The sequence below is a fragment of the Thalassophryne amazonica genome, chromosome 7 (assembly GCF_902500255.1).
Source record: "Thalassophryne amazonica chromosome 7, fThaAma1.1, whole genome shotgun sequence".
In the NCBI taxonomy this organism is placed as follows: Eukaryota; Metazoa; Chordata; class Actinopteri; order Batrachoidiformes; family Batrachoididae; genus Thalassophryne; species Thalassophryne amazonica.
Window position 1 is genome coordinate 91,451,578 of NC_047109.1, and position 20,288 is coordinate 91,471,865.

Below are 20,288 nucleotides of genomic sequence, written 5' to 3' on the forward strand. Positions count from 1 at the left end.
TTCGGTTGCCTTGCAATTTGCCCGAACATTCATATACACTTCATCAGCTGTGAAGAGAGGACAAACGAAACAAATTATTATTATTTCAAAAAGTAAACTTAAGAAATACACAAAAAGCACAACAAGTGGCTGACATGGAGAGTGATATAACTGACAAACTGTAAGGCCTACCATTAGTTAATGTCGAAGTAATCTTTGAAACATGTTTAAAAGTTCAGTCCTTTCTTGATATGTTAGCTGTATTCTTGCTTCAACCATAAACCGATTGTTGCTTTGTTAATGTTTTTAAAATGTACATTATTTACTTGCTCATCAGCTGGCATGTTTGCTTTAGCCAGGCATTTATTGGTGGGTTCAGTTCTGATTTCTAATTGCAAATCATTTTTCAATTAAATGTATTTAAGTAGCGCCAAATCACAGCTTAAGTCGCCTCAAAGTGCTTCACAAGGGAAAGGTATTGTCTTTGCCTGTTTGAAGACAAAATGGATTATGTATAATTTGTGAAGAAAATTATGTCAGAAAACAATTAAACTCATTTTGCCAATGATATGAAAATGCCTAACCAACCTTAAAAACAAACAAACAAACAAACAAACAAACAAACACAGACTGCTTCTAACCTGTTTTTTTAAAATTTCTTTCACTTGGTGTCTTCCTTTGAATTCTTTAACAAGGTCACTATAAGAAAGCACTTTATTGTTGGGAAAGTGTAGGAACACGGACCCACAACAGGGGGCGCAAATGAACGGACAATGGAGTAAGTCAAAATAACAACGCTTTACTGTTGTGAATGTGCACAACGAATACAACCAATTACAGAAATGGACAAAAGTCAATACACAAAGGTGTCGTGTGGGCAGGCTCGAAGATAGGAGACGCCTCTCCAAGGTAAGACCGGAACCACACGGCTTCCTCCGCCACAGGACCCCGGGAATACTGGAGCCGCCAAGTCCCGAACTCCCAGGTGGCCACTGCCTCCGCGTGTCGGACCTGGTACTGCTGGCGAGGGAAAAAGAACAGTTAGATGGGGGCGCGTTTGCACCCAGAACTCCGAACGGCAGGAAAGGTACCTCCACCTCTCGTTGGAACAGTAAACCAATAACTAGCTCAGTCAAAACTGTGTACTCAGTAGGCTTTGATATGTTACCTCTCTGGTAGAAACGATATCTCAGCAATGAGGTGGAGATGCCGTCCTGCTGATATACCCCACTGATGATTGCCGTCAGCTGTCTCAGGTGATGGGTGACAGCTGTCACCGAGGCTGCTCCCGTGAGGCGGCGGCGCCCTCTGGTGCCTGGAGCCCGCACTCCAGGCAGGGCGCCCTCTGGTGATGGTGGGCCAGCAGTACCTCCTCTTCAGCGGCCCACACAACAGGACCCCCCCCTCAACGGGCGCCTCCTGGCGCCCGACCGGGCTTGTCCGGGTGGCGACAGTAGAAGTCGGCCAGGAGGGCCGGGTCCAGGATGAAGCTCGTCTTCACCCAGGAGCGTTCTTCGGGACCGTACCCCTCCCAGTCCACCAGATATTGAAAGCCCCGGCCCATCCGTCGGACGTCCAACAACCGGCGCACTGTCCAAGCCGGCTCGCCAGCGATGATCCGGGCAGGAGGTGGTGCCGGACCGGGTGTACAGAGGGGCGAGGTGTGATGGGGCTTGATTTTTGACACATGAAATACTGGATGGATCCGCAGTGAGGCTGGAAGCCGAAGCCTCACTACGGCGGGATTGATGACCTTGAGAATTTTAAACGGACCTATGTACCTGTCTTGGAGTTTTGGGGAGGCCACTTGCAGTGGAATGTCCTTGGTGGACAACCACACTTCCTGCCCGGGGCGATACGTAGGGGCCGGGGTCCGCCGCCGGTCTGCATGGGTCTTCGCCCTCATCCGGGCCTTCAGCAAAGCAGAACGGGCGGCACGCCACACCCGACGGCACTTCCGCAGGTGGGCCTGGACCGAGGGCACACCGACCTCTCCCTCAACCACCGGGAACAACGGGGGCTGATACCCCAAACACACCTCAAAGGGGGAGAGGCCGGTGGCTGATGACACTTGACTGTTGTGGGCGTACTCGATCCAGGCCAGATGAGTACTCCAGGCCGCCGGGTGCGCGGCTGTCACACAACGCAGTGTTTGCTCCATTTCTTGATTGGCCCGCTCTGCTTGCCCGTTGGTCTGGGGGTGATACCCGGACGAGAGACTAACCGTGGCCCCCAGTTCCCGGCAAAAGCTCCTCCAGACATGCAAGGAGAACTGGGGACCGTGATCGGAGACGATGTCTGATGGTATCCCATGCAGGCGGACGACGTGGTGGACCAGGAGGTCCGCTGTCTCCTGGGCCGTAGGGAGCTTCGGGAGGGCCACGAAGTGGGCCGCCTTGGAGAATCGGTCCACTATCGTGAGGATCACGGTGTTTCCCTGGGACGGCGGGAGGCCCGTGACAAAATCCAGGCCGATGTGGGACCAGGGGCGATGAGGCACGGGCAGCGGCTGTAGCAGTCCCGGAGCCTTGCGATGGTCGGCCTTGCCCCTGGCACAGGTGGTGCAGGCCCGGATATAATCCCGGACGTCGGCCTCCAGGGACGCCCACCAGAAGGGCTGCCGGACAACTGCCACGGTTCTTCGCACCCCTGGATGACAGGAGAGCTTAGAGCCGTGACAGAAGTCCAGGACTGCAGCCCTTGCCTCTGGTGGGACGTAAAGTCTGTTCTTTGGTCCAGCCCCGGGGTCCAGGCTTCGTGCCAGGGCCTCCCGGACGGTTCTCTCTACGTCCCAGGTGAGGGTGGCCACGATAGTGGACTCCGGGATGATGGGTTCCGGTGGATCCGACAACTCCGCCTTGACCTCGTCTTCGTGTACCCGGGACAAGGCATCCGACTTCTGGTTCTTGGTCCCGGGCCGGTAGGTGATGCGGAAGTCAAAACGGCCGAAGAACAGTGACCAGCGGGCTTGCCTGGGATTCAGCCGCTTGGCGGTCCTGATATATTCCAGGTTCCGGTGGTCAGTGAAAACCGTGAATGGCACGGACGTTCCCTCCAACAGGTGTCTCCACTCTTCAAGAGCCTCTTTCACCGCAAGGAGTTCTCGGTTGCCGACGTCATAGTTCCGTTCAGCCGGGGTCAACCTGCGGGAAAAATAGGCACACGGATGAAGGACCTTATCGGTCTTCCCACTCTGGGACAGCACAGCTCCTATCCCTGAGTCCGAGGCGTCCACCTCAACCACTAACTGGCGACTAGGATCGGGCTGCACCAGAACGGGTGCAGACGAGAAGCGCCGTTTCAACTCCTTGAACGCGGCATCGCAACGATCCGACCAGGTGAAGGGGACTTTTGGTGAGGTCAGGGCTGTCAGGGGGCTAACAACCTGGCTGTAGCCCTTAATGAACCTCCTGTAGAAATTTGCAAAGCCGAGGAACTGTTGCAGCTTCCTACGGCTTGTGGGTTGGGGCCAGTCTCTCACCGCTGCAACCTTGGCCGGATCAGGAGCGACGGAGTTGGGGGAGATGATGAACCCCAGGAAGGACAAAGAGGTGCGGTGAAACCCACACTTCTCGCCCTTAACAAACAGCCGGTTCTCCAATAACCGCTGCAGGACCTGACGTACATGTCGGACATGAGTCTCAGGATCCGGAGAAAAGATGAGTATGTCGTCTAGATATACGAAGACGAATCGGTGCAGGAAGTCCCGCAAGACATCATTAACCAATGCTTGGAACGTCGCGGGAGCATTTGTAAGACCGAACGGCATGACCAGGTACTCAAAATGACCCAACGGAGTGTTAAATGCCGTCTTCCACTCGTCTCCCTTCCGGATCCGAACCAGGTGATACGCATTCCTAAGATCAAGCTTGGTGAATATCTTGGCTCCGTGCAGGGGCGTGAACACCGAATCCAACAAGGGTAAGGGGTATCGGTTACGAACCGTGACTTCGTTCAGCCCCCTGTAATCAATGCATGGATGTAATCCGCCATCCTTTTTCCCCACAAAAAAGAAACCCGCACCCATCGGGGAGGTGGAATTCCGGATCAACCCGGCAGCCAAAGAGTCCCGGATGTAGGTCTCCATTGATTCGCGTTCAGGTCGCGAGAGGTTGTACAGCCTGCTGGACGGGAACTCAACGCCTGGAACCAAATCAATGGCACAATCATGCGGGCGGTGCGGGGGAAGGGTGAGTGCCAGATCCTTGCTGAACACCTCCGCAAGGTCATGGTACTGCACCGGCACCGTCCCTAGATTGGGCGGGGCTCTGACCTCCTCCCTGGCCTGGGAACCGGGAGGAACCGAGGAACCTAAACATACCCGATGGCAGGTCTCGCTCCACTGGACCACTACCCCGGACGGCCCATCGATCCGGGGATTGTGTTTCAACATCCAGGGAAAACCTAAAATCACACGGGAGGTGGCCGGAGTCACAAAAAACTCGATCTCCTCCCGGTGATTCCCCGACACCACCAGAGTTACTGGTGGTGTCTTGTGAGTGATTGGAGGGAGTATGGAGCCATCTAGTGCCCGTACCTGCACAGGCGAGGTAAGTGCCACCAGAGGGAACCCTATCTCCCTGGCCCATTTGCTATCAAGCAAATTCCCTTCTGAGCCCGTGTCCACCAGTGCTGGGGCCTTCAGGGTTAAATCCTCATAAAGGATTGTAACTGGGAGTCGTGTGGCGATGTGGGTGTGTCCCACGTGCACGTCTCGGCCCCCCCCTAGCCCAGTGTCTAGGGGCGGGCGTTGGTGTTTAACCGCTCGGGGCAGTCTCGTACCTGATGCTCAATCGAGCCACAAACAAAACACGCTCCGCGGGCCAGCCTCCTCTGTGTGGCCGGTGCCCTAAATGTTGCCCTACTCGTGTCCATAGCTTCGTCAGCAGGGGGAGCTGTGATCGCAGGGAGCGCAGGGGCCGTGGAGCGTGGGGAGGGCGGAACGCGGTTGGAACCGGAAGGGAGAGGGATGACGTGTGCCTGGCCACGCCCTTCGTCTCGTTCCCGACGGCGCTCATTTAACCGATTGTCTAATCGTATGACAAGATCGATAAGCCCATCCAAATCCCGCGGTTCGTCCTTAGCCACCAGGTGCTCCTTGAGGACCAATGACAGTCCGTTTACGAAGGCGGCGCGGAGGGCAGTGTTATTCCAGCCGGACCTCGCAGCCGCGATGCGGAAGTCGACTGCATAGGCAGCTGCGCTCCGGCGCCCCTGTCTCATTGACAGCAGCACGGCTGAAGCGGTCTCTCCTCTATTAGGGTGATCGAACACTGTTCTGAGCTCCCTCACAAACCCATCATATGTCAGAAGGAGCCGTGAACTTTGCTCCCAGAGCGCTGTAGCCCAAGCGCGTGCCTCACCACGAAGCAGATTTATCACATAAGCTACTTTGCTAGCGTCGGTCGCGTACATGACGGGACGCTGTGCGAAGACGAGCGAACACTGCATAAGGAAATCCGCGCACGTCTCCACACAGCCTCCGTACGGCTCCGGGGGGCTTATGTATGCTTCAGGGGATGGTGGGGGGGGTCGTTGGACAACCAGTGGAACGTCGCTGTCACGCACAGGGTCTACGGGAGGGAGAGCCGCAGCGGCGCCCGGAGGGCGCGCTTCCACCTGCGCGGCGAGAGCCTCCACCCTGCGGTTCAGGAGGGCGTTCTGCTCGGCCATCAAGTCTAACCGAGTCGTGAAAGCGGTGAGGATCCGCTGCAACTCACCGATTACCCCTCCTGTGGACGCCTGTGCGCCTTGTTCTTCCATTGGCCGTTCAACAGCCGGTTGACGCCCCTCGGGATCCATGACGCTGGCCGAGATATCCTGTTGGGAAAGTGTAGGAACACGGACCCACAACAGGGGGCGCAAATGAACGGACAATGGAGTAAGTCAAAATAACAACGCTTTACTGTTGTGAATGTGCACAACGAATACAACCAATTACAGAAATGGACAAAAGTCAATACACAAAGGTGTCGTGTGGGCAGGCTCGAAGATAGGAGACGCCTCTCCAAGGTAAGACCGGAACCACACGGCTTCCTCCGCCACAGGACCCCGGGAATACTGGAGCCGCCAAGTCCCGAACTCCCAGGTGGCCACTGCCTCCGCGTGTCGGACCTGGTACTGCTGGCGAGGGAAAAAGAACAGTTAGATGGGGGCGCGTTTGCACCCAGAACTCCGAACGGCAGGAAAGGTACCTCCACCTCTCGTTGGAACAGTAAACCAATAACTAGCTCAGTCAAAACTGTGTACTCAGTAGGCTTTGATATGTTACCTCTCTGGTAGAAACGATATCTCGGCAATGAGGTGGAGATGCCGTCCTGCTGATATACCCCACTGATGATTGCCGTCAGCTGTCTCAGGTGATGGGTGACAGCTGTCACCGAGGCTGCTCCCGTGAGGCGGCGGCGCCCTCTGGTGCCTGGAGCCCGCACTCCAGGCAGGGCGCCCTCTGGTGATGGTGGGCCAGCAGTACCTCCTCTTCAGCGGCCCACACAACATTTATGACATCATAAAAATTTGACCTGGAAACAATCTGACTGCCCTCCTGTGTTGGATGGTTGTTGTAGTTTTAATGTTTATTATGTTTAGCAATTTGGAATTTTCTGACTGGAAAGTGTTCTGCAATTATTATTATTACGTCCGCCAAGGATGTAATAAAATCATTGGCGTTTATTTGTCTGTCTGTCTGTTAGCAGGATTACGTCAAACTAGTGCACGTATTTTGTCGAGGTTTTCACCACAAATACATAATAGGCCATGGAAGACTCCATAAAATTTTGAAGGTGATTTGGTTTTGGATTATGGATCAACATTTCACTTTATATAGGCTTTGAAGGATTATGGAAAAAAAACTAAACAAACAAAAAAACTACTTCAATGGATTTGCACCACAGATAGATATTAGGGCACAGAAGACTCCACTGAATTTTGGAGGTGATCTGGATACGATACGAATTATGAATCAAGATTTCACTTTACATAGGCTTTGAAGGATTACGTCAAAACTACTTCACGGATTCTGACAAAATTTGCATTATTATGGCAGGCAATTTTGGAGGTGAACCGGTGTCGCTGAGCGAACGGTCCCCCCTAAAAATCGGTCTGCCCTGCCTTCACTGCGTATGCGTCATTTCTGTGTGTCAGCTGTGGTTCACCAATAATCACCTTGTTTTTGCTTCAAACTGCACTCCAGTCATCATCTATCTCAGCAATAGATATCTGAAGCTTTTGAACAGCAAAATCATTTCCACATAAATTCAGCATTATTTCATGTTATACCATGGTCAGTGAGAATTCCATGTCTAACTGGCGCGCATTATTTTCGCGTATACGCACACGTAGTTCGGCGAGTTAAGTCACTGTTATAATCACTCCGCTCTGATCGTCACCATAGCAACGCGCAAATCAGTTGGCTCAGATCAGCTGTATTTTGACAGGTGAATGACAGAAATGCGATAAAACATGGATTTCCAAGTGAATTTTAATATTTTTGGCCAAAATAAAACGTTTGAGGAATGGAAAGAGGAGGAGAGCAAATGAGAAGAACAGCAAAAGCAACGGCGTAAAGATTTAACATCGGATGAACTGGACACGATTGAAGACGGGAAAGAAGAGAGAAATGTTCTATCCTTGCGGGCTGCCGAGCGCTCCGCATCAAAACAGCGAGCGTAGTTTCTGGACCTGTTGCCAGAGTTTGCCACAGCTCCACATGGTAGAGAGGGGGGCGGTGTGAGTGGCCCGCTGTGGTGTGAGCCTGCAGACTCGGTAAGCGCATTGCAGACAAAACATAAAATAGTCCCAAATACTCACACATTTTTATCAAGTTCTGCATTATATGGTTTGAATGCACTTCGTGTTTTAGACTCCACGTCGTGCATTCAAACCGTTGTTTAATCCGTACATAAAAGATGGAGGAAGCGATCACAGTGCCACAGCCAGAGGAGCTGCTGCCTTCACTGCGCCTCTGTCATTTCAAAGCATCAGTAGTGACTCACCGATTATCACTTTGTTTCTGCGTAAAACGGCATCGTTTCTGCTTAAAAATGACTTTAGAATGATTTAAGAGGTCTTACCTTGTCATCTGATAGTTAATAATCACATTAATCCCTTTGATCACTTTGGGTGAAGAGAGTATGTCTCAGATGAGCTGCTGTGTGAAGGCACAGCAGACCAATTTTTAAGATAAGATAAGATAAGATAAGAAAAGCCTTTATTCATCCCTCAATGGGGGAAATTTCAGTGTCATATCGCAGCATAGAACAGTAGGAATAGACAGAAGGGCATTCAATAAAACAAACAAGTATCTCTTAAAAAACAAGAACTAAAAAAGCACTGAGTTCCAAGTGGCAAGTGATGATATCCTTGTGTCTTTGGATGTACAAAGTCTATATACGTGCATACATCATCACGCAGGCTTAGAAGCCATTTTCTTCTATCTTGCTGAACGTCCTATTGATGTGTTGCCACCTTCAGATTTTTTGATTAAATTGGTTGAGATTGTCTTATCAAATATTTTTTTTAAATAGACAAATATTATCTACAACTACAGGGGACTGCTATGGGGAGTGCTTTTGCTCCATCATACGCCTGTTTAGTGATGGGTTTTTGGGAAGAGAAACATATCTTTAGTACAGAAAATAACCCTTTTCACTCAAAAATACCATTATGGCGCAGATACATTGATGACATCCTCTTAATTTGGAGGGGCACATATGATGAGTTACATCAATTTTTGATTCCACCACGGATTATTTATCTTTTACTATGAACTATAATCCTCATTCCATAGATTTTTTTAGATCTCACTATTTATAAGGATGTCAAGAATTTTTTGCAATCAACTATTTACCGTAAACCTCTTAGCAGAAATAATTTATTGAGAGCTGATAGTAATCATCCGCCCCATTTAGTTCGTAACATACCAGTGGGTCAGTTTTTGCAAGTTAGAAGAAATTGTAGTTCTATCAGGGACTTCATGTCAAAAGCAGCCCATCCAGCAACTCTGTTTGAACAACGTGGTTATAGTAGAACTAATATTGGTAAAGCATGGGACAGAGCTCTAAATACTGATCGTGCCTCTTTATTTAAGAAAAAATCGAAATCTTCTTTAGCATCTAAATTGTTTTTTTCTACCTGCTATACTCCATTTGCGAGAAGAATAAAAAACATAATTTATAAATATTGGCACATTCTGAAGAGTGATCCCACACTTAAAGACATCTGTGCTGAACCGCCTAAATTTATATTTAGGCGTGTCCGAAATATTTGTGATAGACTTGTTCATTCAGATATGGTTATTCCCATCTCAACTGCCTGGCCCTCTAGCCCACCAAAAGGTTTCTTTACATTTGGTAATTGTGCACATTGTTCAAATTCCACTAATGCTTCATGTTTCTCTCATCCTAGCACTGGTAAGCAATATCCCATTTCTTCATTTATCAATTGTAACACTACTCATGAAGTATATATTTTAAAATGCCCTTGTGGATTGGCATATATTGGCCAAACAAAACGTCAACTTAAATTACGGATAGCTGAACATAAAACAGCAATCCGTACTCAGAATTTAACCTATGCCATGGCAAGGCACTATAAACAGGCCGGTCATGGCTCTCCAGCGTCTTTACAATTTTGGGGGATTGAGAGAATCATAGCTCCACCCAGAGGTGGTGATATTATTAAAAAACTCTTATGTAGAGAAGCATTTTGGATTTACACTTTAGGCACCTTGGAACCTTTTGGTCTGAATGAAGATCTAAAATTTACTTGCTTTCTCTAATAATTGTTTTTCAGTCTGGTTTTAGTTTTGTGTGTTTTGGGACAGTGTGTTTCAAATCATGAATTGATTACTAATTGAATGAGTGTTGTGTCTGACAGATGGTCATGCCCCTTTGGAAGCATTAGGACACCTGCTTCTTATTAGTATTAAGCTGTACCATCTCTGTCTTTGCAGGACTCTGAGGAAGATGTGACTCTCACAGTCACATCGAAACGTTAGTCCCATTGTACATTTTTGCTTTCAGCACCTTATTAAATTATTGCACCTAATAAATACAGCAGGTACAACATGATTATTGTCCTGGTTGCTATGGTTACCACAGTGCTAGCATTGTTCATTGTACAGTCTGACAGCAGCCTGGAGAAACGATCTGGGGGAGACCATTTGGTCTGCGACACAATTTTTAGGGGGGACTAAAGATTGAAGTTACTTCTCTGAGTCACTGTGCATTGCTGTTATTTTTGTGTTGCGGGTCAATCACACCTTTAAAACAGGTGTCCCAACGAGATGCAGGGGGAGGTCTGAACTGTCCACTTTCAGTGAGCAGTGAGCACAGAGCTGCATCCACTGTGCAGCTAAGCTCTGAGTTGAAAAACAATTGTCTGTCAAAGTGTGGTGACGCTCAGAGCTATGGTTTTACAAATACATTTTTATGCTTTTTTTCTTTAAAACTCTGTGCCACTCTGTGTGTGTGTCCTCGTTAAAAACAACTGATCTGCGACGGGCAAATATACGCTTTTTTCCACCTAAATGCACCCAAGTATCTTTCTGAGAATGACATGATGTAAAAATGCTGATAAAAACTTTCTTACCTATCAGTCTGGTCATGTTTTCTGCATAAATAAATGTTATCCATTCTTCTGTTCAAACAACAAGCCAGGGGCGAATCCATGTGAGAAAGGAGCATGGGGGGGTCCCCACAACAGCCCTAGATTAAAGGTCCACTTTTGAAGACATTTTTTCATACTATTACTACTACTAATACTACTTATAATAGTAATAATTTCAACAACTAAAATGTTTAGAAAGAATTTAAATGTTACAAAGAGTTTAATAGTTACATTTATAAACAATGTTGGTTAGAAATAGTAAGTTTTACCATTACAGTGCTGTCAACAGTTACATATGAGGTCAAGAAAGATTTCTTTATTTTATTTTTATAAAACAAGTATTTATGTTCACTGAAGTCAAGAAATCGTGACTAGAATTTAAGTATTGGCAAAGCAGGTTATCATTTTCATGTTGAGGTGGCGGGGGGGGTGTTGTCGGCAGCTGCTGAAAGTAACCACTAATAAAAATAAACTAGTAATCTAACTTAGCTGCTTTTAAAACTGAGTAATCAGTAAAGTAACTATGTTACTTTTTCAAGGAGTAATCAGTAATCAGTAATTGGATTACTTTTTCAAAGTAACTGTGGCAACACTGCTCTTCACCCAAAGCGATCAAATGTATTAATGGGATTATTAACCATCAGATGACAAGGTAAAACCTCTTACATCATTCTAAAGTCAGTTTTAAGCAGAAATGAGGTGATATTCCGTGACGCTTTGAAATGATGGATGCCCAGTGAATGCAACAGCTAGCAGCCCATGTAGCCGCGTCGCTCTGATCGCTTCCTCCATCTTTTATGATGAAATAATGCTGAATTTATGTGGAAATGATTGTTGTACAAAAGCTTCAGATATCTGTGCAGTTTTAAGCACAATCGAGGTGATAATCAGTGAACTGCAGCTAATGACGCATGCGCAGTGGAGGCAGGGTGGACCAATTTTTAGAGGGGACCAAACACTCCACCCCTAAAAATCGGTCTGCCTTTTGCCTCTGCGCATGCGTCATTTCAGAGCTCTGGCGCTCATCTGAGACAGAGTCTCTTTACCCAAAGCAATCTAATGGATTAATGGGATTATTAACCATCAGATGAGGCTGTTTTAAGCAGAAACTCTGTGAAATTCCGTGACGCTTTGAAATGGCCGATGCGCAGTGAATGCATCAGCTAGCAGCTCGTTTAGTCGAGGCGCTCTAATCGCTTCCGCTGCCTTTTATGATGAAATAATGCTGAATTTATGTGGAAATGACTGTTGTACAAAAGCTTCAGCTATCTGCTGCTGAGATAGATGATGACTAGAGTGCAGTTTTAAGCAGAAACAAGGTTTTAGTCCGTGAACCACGGCTACTAATGCATGCGCAGTGAAGGCAGGGCGGACCGATTTTTAGGGGGGACCATTCGGTCGGCAACACCGGATTAGCGGATGTCAGAAATCTTGGATTGCTGTTGTTATTATTACAGTATTGTTATTATTATTATTGCTGTTGTTGCTATTATTCCAGTGTGATTTATTGCTGTAATTGTTTGATATCACTTTTTCCGTGATATAAAACAGTCAACTGCATTCCCGAAGTTGCTTATAAAAGAAAAGTAATTAAATATTATTGCAAACAAGCAAGGTTTATACTACAAATATACAAAGACTGCACATTTGTCAGCATCCTGTTAGAAAAAACACCTTTACTGCACATTACAGCAGATGTAAGTAAGTTTACCTTTTTCTATCTTGTGACGGTGATGTGTCGCACATCGGTAGGTGATCATGACAATGACAAGCGTCAGCAATATGTCCGCGCAGGCGATGCCTGCTATCACCCCAGGCTCAATCCTGTAGCAAGGCACAGAGCTGTCTGCAAAGACACAAACACAGACAGGAAGACATGAGTAGGACGAAAGAAGACACAGACGTCTGGAGAATATAATTCACCACCGCAGGATATATCATTCTGTGTGTGTGTGTGTGTGTGTGTGGTTTTCACATACCTGATTCTACTGCAGCCATGTCTTAGAGTAACAGAAGAGACAAATGAGTAAATGTCACACAGTTTTTGTTGCAGATGAAATGCAGCAACATCTTCAAGACAAACGTTAAGTTTCCGTCAGTTATAACACCCTTGTGGTTTTGTTTTCCGGTGTAAGACCACCCTGATGTGGTAGAAAACCTACAGTGTACTTACTGGAAAAAGAAAGTAGAAAAATAATGAACTTTATGTTGTTTGCCATCTTCTACGTCGATGATATGAGATCAGTTCCTGAAAAAAAATTAAATCAAACACATCACGTTACACAAGACGTGTGAGACATACCTCAAATGTATTGATTATGAATCATAGACAAGTCAATGAGGGTGATTATTTTCATGATTAGTTAATTTATTGTTTGAATTGGATGATTAAAAACACAATAAAGGGGTAAAAATGCAGAGAAAATCAGCAATTATCAAGTGTGACTGATTGACTGACTGACTGATTTTTGTTTGGGCAGTAAAATTACATATAAAAGTACAGTAAAAATATACTAGTGAGGGTAACAAAAAAAAAAAAGTCCAAAATAGGGTGCTTATTTAGATTGTGGTCATGAAAGAAACTGATGGTAAACAGACATATACTGAGTACATTTTAAAAAACAACTGACTAATAATACCATAATACAAATATGTGACTTCAAAAATACATTAGATGAAAGAAATTCAACAAAATCAAAAATTGTACATGAATACATTCAAAAAGAAAATAATTATCGTAATAATAATAATAATAATAATAATATTAAGTAGAAATAGCAAAAAGCAAACAAATAAAAAACTAAACTAACAATACCAAAAAAAAAAAAAAAAAAATTAAAAGACTTAAAGCAAACTAAACAACACCAGCTTCACTAGAGGTCACAGTACTAATTAATAAAAACGGTTTCACTCGATTTTTAAAAACACGCTTTAAAATTAATATGACGTTTAACAGATTAATTAAATAAATTATGTCGTATTGGCATATATGTATATAGTTGTACTAACACAAAAACTATCACAGTGAGATACAAACATGGATTTGAAAAAGTGAACTGACAAATAGAAGTTAAACTAAAAAAAAACAACAATATGAACACTTCAATGAGACGTCTGAAATCGTGAAAGTGTGCTCAAAAACGTGCTAAAAGTATTCAAAAAGGTATAAAATGATTGTTTATTTCATGTTTAGGAAACAACCAGAAGCGTTCGGATGAGATTTTTTTTTTTTTACGTGTGTCAATAAATGGTATTAAAGTTGACGAGATAAAGAGAAAGGTTCGGTGCTCGTACCTGCTCCCGTCTGCGCGTCTTCTGAGGATGACGTCATGATTTTTTTTTCCGTTTAGTAGCGCCGAAGTTTAAAAAAAAGAAAAAAAATTTATTTTATTATTATCTTTTTGTACACTCAAAACGGTTGATTTAATTTGTTATAGAGAAGGTACGAAAAGATGAAGAATTTATTTTTCCTGCATAAGCATGTATTTTTTAATTGATAAATTAAATAAATAAATTAATGAATAAGCAAAATCACAAGACAAATATTGGTTTCAGTCGGTTAATTTATCCAACACAAACAATTCGAAATGTTATTATCTTGACTCAAGGGAAATTTCTGACCTGGGAAAGAAGTGATGAGGGAGGTCTTTTTTTGGAAGAGGAACTGTTGCTTTTATTGCATTTTATTTTATTTTTAGAATTTTATTTTCGAAACTTTTATCATGACAGCGCAGGGCCGTTCATGCTGTTCTTCTTCTTTGCACCAAATATCACGTCGCTCGTAGAGGTGGGCGGATCGATCCTAATATCGATAATATTGATACGAACGCTGGTATTGATATTGAACGATCCTCGTGTAAAAAGATCGATACACAAGCTTTTTTTCTCTCCCGCACACACTGACTGCTGCGCACGCAGATTCATCAAAGTCTACTCTCTGTCTGTAAGAGCAGTGCTACGCTGTCACTCAACACGGAACAGCGCACCCTTGTATTGTGGTTTATCAGCCCTCTACCTCAGGAGATTTTGTTTTAAGTTGTGTTGAGTGATATTTTTTAAACAAAAATGTTGATTGTGATAATAAAGTATTTTGTTGTCACGTACAGTGTTTGGCGAAATTCTATCCTCGGTCTTTGGGATCCTTTGGATCTATGAAGCTTAAATATGAAAAAGTATCGGTATCGATATCGGCAATACTGGGCCTGTATTTACTTTGTATTTGATCAATACCAAAAATTCCCGGTATCGCCCACCTCTAGTTGCTCGTTCAAGCACATTAGCGACATCAACAGGTCAAACTTAACTTTTGAACTGTATGTCCAATTTACTAAAAAGGTGCCGTTGGTTTTGTTGGGTCTAGTTCAGCGCACCCTATAACTTTTTTGGGGTTTAGTTATTTGTTTGTTTGTTTGTTTATTCTTGCCGCCTGGTCCTCGCGCATGCGCGTTAGTCCTGGTCAGATATTGTGCAGAGGTCAGAAATTTTGCTTGCCACCGGCTTGCCACCAACTAAACCCTTATCTATTTTTCTTTTTAAGGATAACGTGTTAAATGACCTTGTTTTCTTTTGAAATCAGCTGTGCCTACAGGTTTGAGACAGAAGATGGCGCTGTGGAGTTTCGTTGGCTGCTTGATGGTTCAGAAATGACGCTCGTTGATCATTTAACTCGGTTGGATTTCAGTAAGAGCATTTTAGTTTTACTTCAGCCTCTGGGATCAGTTCCTTCTTTCAAAAGCAGAGGGAGACTGCATGTTTAAAGTCTTCTGCTCATCAACTTCTCTAGCATTTCAGTCATAGTATGAAAGACAGAAAGCCCACGATACTGATATTTACTGTCATTATAGACCAGGGGTATTCATCTCATTACAGAAAGGGCCGAGAGGGTTTTCTGTCCAGCCACCCTCTCCACCAGGTGATTTCACTGATTAACTGATTCCATCTGCTCAAAGTGATGTTAACCATTTCCTCAAAACAGCTATGGGCTAACATTTGTCCTTGTCCTGTGATAATAAAGTAAAATCACTTTGCCCTTCACGGAATTAAAAATATTCCATCAAGTTTCTTCCAAATTGGATCAAAACTCTTCTATTAATTTTGTTCACACATGGACAAACCCAAGGGACTGAAAGCAATACCACTGTATCAGGTACTGCTGGGTGCAAGTTTAAAAAAAGGAAAAAAGTAAAAACAAAAAAACAAAAACAAAAAACAAACAAACAAAAAACCTGCTGAGAAAGATTTAATCTCACCCATTTCATCTGACATCTGCAAAGACTGGGACAGTTCCATTCATTCTACAACCTGAACTAATGTACTGAGATTTTGCATTATATTTATAATGCACAGAAATGTAATAGAGCATTTATCAAAACTCTCCCTTGAAAATTTCAACAATTATTTGTTGACTTTAAACAAAAAAATTAAAACATCTCACTGATATTAGAAATAAAAAAGTGACACATATTAAGTCAATATTCAGATTATTTACGTAAGTACTCATGTAATAAATACGGATTTTGTTTTCAAAACTGTTGATATGAAAAATACACAATTCACTGTCTCGCTGTATGTTTTTGGATGATCGTTCTGGGATTGAGTTGTGTTTAGGTTTTTCAGATATACTCAAATACAATATTAACAGCAAATATAATCTTTTTGATATTGTTGACCATAAAATTTTATTACAGAGATTAGAGCATGCCATAGGTATTAAAGGCACTGCGTTGCGGTGGTTTGAATCATATTTATCTAATAGATTACAATTTGTTCATGTAAATGGGGAATCTTCTTCACAGACTAAGGTTAATTATGGAGTTCCACAAGGTTCTGTGCTAGGACCAGTTTTATTCACTTTATTGACCCTTTGCACGTGACGTCACGCTCGCAACTGAAACGCCTCTTCCTCCATGACAGACGGCAACAGACGGATTGCGCGCTATTAAGCTAGTCTAAAACGAGCCTGTCAGTAACTCTGCTTTGCTTTTAATTTGGAGGATTTGTTGCGAAAAATGGTAATATCTTGCTGTGCAGTTGGCTGTACAAATAGACAAGGGTGTAAACCAAATCTGGCCTTTTATAACATGCCAGTCGATGAAGACCGAAGACGGTGATGGATAGCAGCTATCAATCGAAAGGACTGGCAGCCCTCCAAGTATTCACGGATTTGCAGCGAACATTTTATACAAGGTAAGAAAATGAATGTTTATACATTTCATAATCAATCAATTAATCAATTTTATTTATATAGCGCCAAATCACAACAAACAGTTGCCCCAAGGCGCTTTATATTGTAAGGCATGGCCATACAATAATTACGGAAAAACCCCAACGGTCAAAACGACCCCCTGTGAGCAAGCACTTGGCGACAGTGGGAAGGAAAAACTCCCTTTTAACAGGAAGAAACCTCCAGCAGAACCAGGCTCAGGGAGGGGCAGTCTTCTGCTGGGACTGGTTGGGGCTGAGGGAGAGAACCAGGAAAAAGACATGCTGTGGAGGGGAGCAGAGATCAATCACTAATGATTAAATGTAGAGTGGTGCATACAGAGCAAAAAGAGAAAGAAACACTCAGTGCATCATGGGAACCCCCCAGCAGTCTAAGTCTATAGCAGCATAACTAAGGGATGATTCAGGGTCACCTGATCCAGCCCTAACTATAAGCTTTAGCAAAAAGGAAAGTTTTAAGCCTAATCTTAAAAGTAGAGAGGGTGTCTGTCTCCCTGATCCGAGCTGGTTCCACAGGAGAGGAGCCTGAAAGCTGAAGGCTCTGCCTCCCATTCTACTCTTACAAACCCTAGGAACTACAAGTAAGCCTGCAGTCTGAGAGCGAAGCGCTCTATTGGGGTGATATGGTACTATGAGGTCCCTAAGATAAGATGGTACCTGATTATTCAAAACCTTATAAGTAAGAAGAAGAATTTTAAATTCTATTCTAGAATTAACAGGAAGCCAATGAAGAGAGGCCAATATGGGTGAAATATGCTCTCTCCTTCTAGTCCCCGTCAGTACTCTAGCTGCAGCATTTTGAATTAACTGAAGGCTTTTCAGGGAACTTTTAGGACAACCTGATAATAATGAATTACAATAGTCCAGCCTAGAGGAAATAAATGCATGAATTAGTTGACGACTCTCCTGATGACGTGAATGACTCATTACCATGAACAAAAGACTGAAACTGCTTTGACCTGAGTACCCCGTTGTAAACAGGGGACAAGGCGTGTCTCAGACCCCCTCACCGGTTAAGGCTGGGTTTCAACTGTTTCACATAGAATGCCTCTTTGACCCCTCTCTCAAACCATTTCTTCTCTCTGGCTAAGATTTTAACTTCCTTGTCCTCATTAGGAGGCTGCTTACTAGAGCACAATAGGTGCTAATTAGAGCTATTGTTTAGTCACCAGCCTATAGCAGTCGGCCTCTCGGTTGGAGGGAACTGATTAGGTTTAAAACTCCAGCTTTTGTGGCTTCCGTTTTATTCTTCTCTACAAGAGTCAAGACAGAAGTCAGACTACCAGAGCAAGAATTTTAGCTGAGGAAGCTTCTGCGATTTGAAGCGAAACGTCCTCGCATCAAGCAACCCAGTCCAATCGAAGATTCAAGCTTCTCTACTATGGAAACCACCTGGACAACTGAGAGCCTACACAGAAACTTTACAACAATTATTAAGAAACACAAACAGTATGGTATTGTGGTAAATCTGTCTATAGTTATATGGTTCTGTGGGTGGAGGAATTGTGCATAGTGCAAGTTTTGCATTTTGCAACACCTGCTTCAAGGAGAATGAATTGTTATACGAGGTCTATTAGAAAAGTATCCGACCTTATTATTTTTTTCAAAAACCATATGGATTTGAATCACGTGTGATTACATCAGACATGCTTGAACCCTCGTGGGCATGCGAGAGTTTTTTCACACCTGTCGGTTACGTCATTCGCCTGTGGGCAGTCTTTGAGTGAGGAGTCGTCCACCCGCTCGTCGATTTTTTTCATTGTTTAGGAATGGCTCAGAGACTGTTGCTTTGTTTGATAAAAAATTTTTCAAAACTGTAAGGCACAACTGAGTGGACACCATTCAATAAATTCAGCTGGTTTTCGGTAAAAATTTTAACGGCTGATGAGAGATTTTGGTCTGGTAGTGTCGCTTTAAGGACGGTCCACGGCGCCTGACGGCGATCTGCGCTTCGAGGCGGCAGCGTCTCGCCGTTTCAAGTTGAAAACTTCCACATTTCAGGCTCTGTTGACGCAGTAAGTCGTCAGAGAACAGAGAACTTTCAGAAGAAGTCGGCATGAGGAGTTTATTCGGACATTCCATTGTTAACGGTCATTTTGTAATGAAAGAACATGCGGGCAGAGTCGCATGTCGGGCTGGACCCGACCGCGGGGGGTCGCGACAGGAAAAACACCTCCGTTGGAAATCTTAACGGGCAAGTTGGAACATGCCCAAGCTGTTAAACAATTTCTCAGTTACTCACTTGTTGAAAGCCATTAAAAGCCGCCTGAATTCTACAAATGGTTTTCAACACAGAGGTGTTTTTCCTGTTGCGGCGCACACAGATTTGCCGAGTCGTCACGGAAACGACTCGGCGAATTTGCGCGTACGTCTTTCATTAAAAAAATGTCCTTAAACAGTGGAATGTCCGCATAAATTCCTCATGCCGGCCTCTTCTGAATCTTCTCTGTTCTCTCACGATGTCCTGGGTGAATTAAGCCTTAAATTAGGATGTTTTCAGCTCAAAACAGGCCGACAACAGCGCCTGGAAGCGCTGCAGGACGTCCCGCTCCGTGGGAAGTCCTTACACCGACAGAAACACCCCATAATCTCTCATCAGCCGTTAAACTTTTCACAGAAAACCAGCTTAATTTCTCGAATAGTGTCCACTCGGATATTCCTCACAGGTCCAGAAAAAATTTTGATAAAGCAACGCGCGCCGTCTCGAGCAGCGTGTGAAACAAAGGAATTCAGCCGAGAGGGCGGGACCACATCTCACTCAAGGCCTGCCCACAGGGAAATGACGTCACCGACACGCGTGAAAAACCTCACGCATGCGCACGAGGGTTCAAGCATGATTGGTGTAATCGCATGTCATTCAAATCCATATAGTTAAAAAAAAAATAAAAGGGTCGGTTTATTATCTAAGAGACCTCGTAGAGGAGAATTTTCTTAAAAATATGCATTGAAATTTCAGCCACAATTGGCCAGAACACATATGGGAGATGCAAGCCGAGATTTGATCAGTCTTCATGTAGGAAAATCCTTTAATGCGCCACTCCACTGTGAAGTTGCGTAATAGCTCAAGGGGTCACAATCTTACTTATGTACTTCTCATTATTATTTATTACTACTATTATTGACATCAGTCAGTCTTACAATCAACACCATCAGCCGAATGAGGTCAATTGACTTGACTTTGTCTTCTTTTACACCTTGTCCATTTACATCATGTTTTTATAGTTTTGATTGTGTATTGCTACACCATCACATCATTCTGTTTTATTGGATTTAATCTATCTATCTATCTATCTATCTATCTATCTATCTATCTATCTATCTATCTATCTATCTATCTATCTATCTATCTATCTATCTATCTATCTATCTATCTATCTATCTATCTATCTATCTATCTATCTATCTATCACTTTCTGAAGGACAATACCTCTGTCGCCCCCTAGTGGCAACTGCCACTATTTTAGGCCCTGTGCTTGTTT

At 44.2% G+C, this 20,288-nt stretch overlaps 1 protein-coding gene across 1 annotated transcript in view; it reads right to left on the bottom strand.

Moving 5' to 3' along the window:
- hcst (hematopoietic cell signal transducer) overlaps window positions 1-13,904 on the bottom strand; it is a 13,991-nt gene extending 87 nt beyond the window's left edge. The window contains exons 1-5 of the mRNA XM_034173566.1: window positions 13,882-13,904; window positions 12,761-12,835; window positions 12,567-12,587; window positions 12,299-12,433; window positions 1-47 (exon numbers count right to left, since the gene is read on the bottom strand). The exon at window positions 1-47 is cut by the window's left edge and continues 87 nt beyond it. Of these exons, the coding sequence (XP_034029457.1) occupies window positions 1-47; window positions 12,299-12,433; window positions 12,567-12,587; window positions 12,761-12,806 (249 nt within the window). The 5' untranslated portion in view covers window positions 12,807-12,835; window positions 13,882-13,904. The remainder of the gene's footprint in view (window positions 48-12,298; window positions 12,434-12,566; window positions 12,588-12,760; window positions 12,836-13,881) is intronic.
- Between the last annotated feature and the right edge of the window lie 6,384 nt (window positions 13,905-20,288).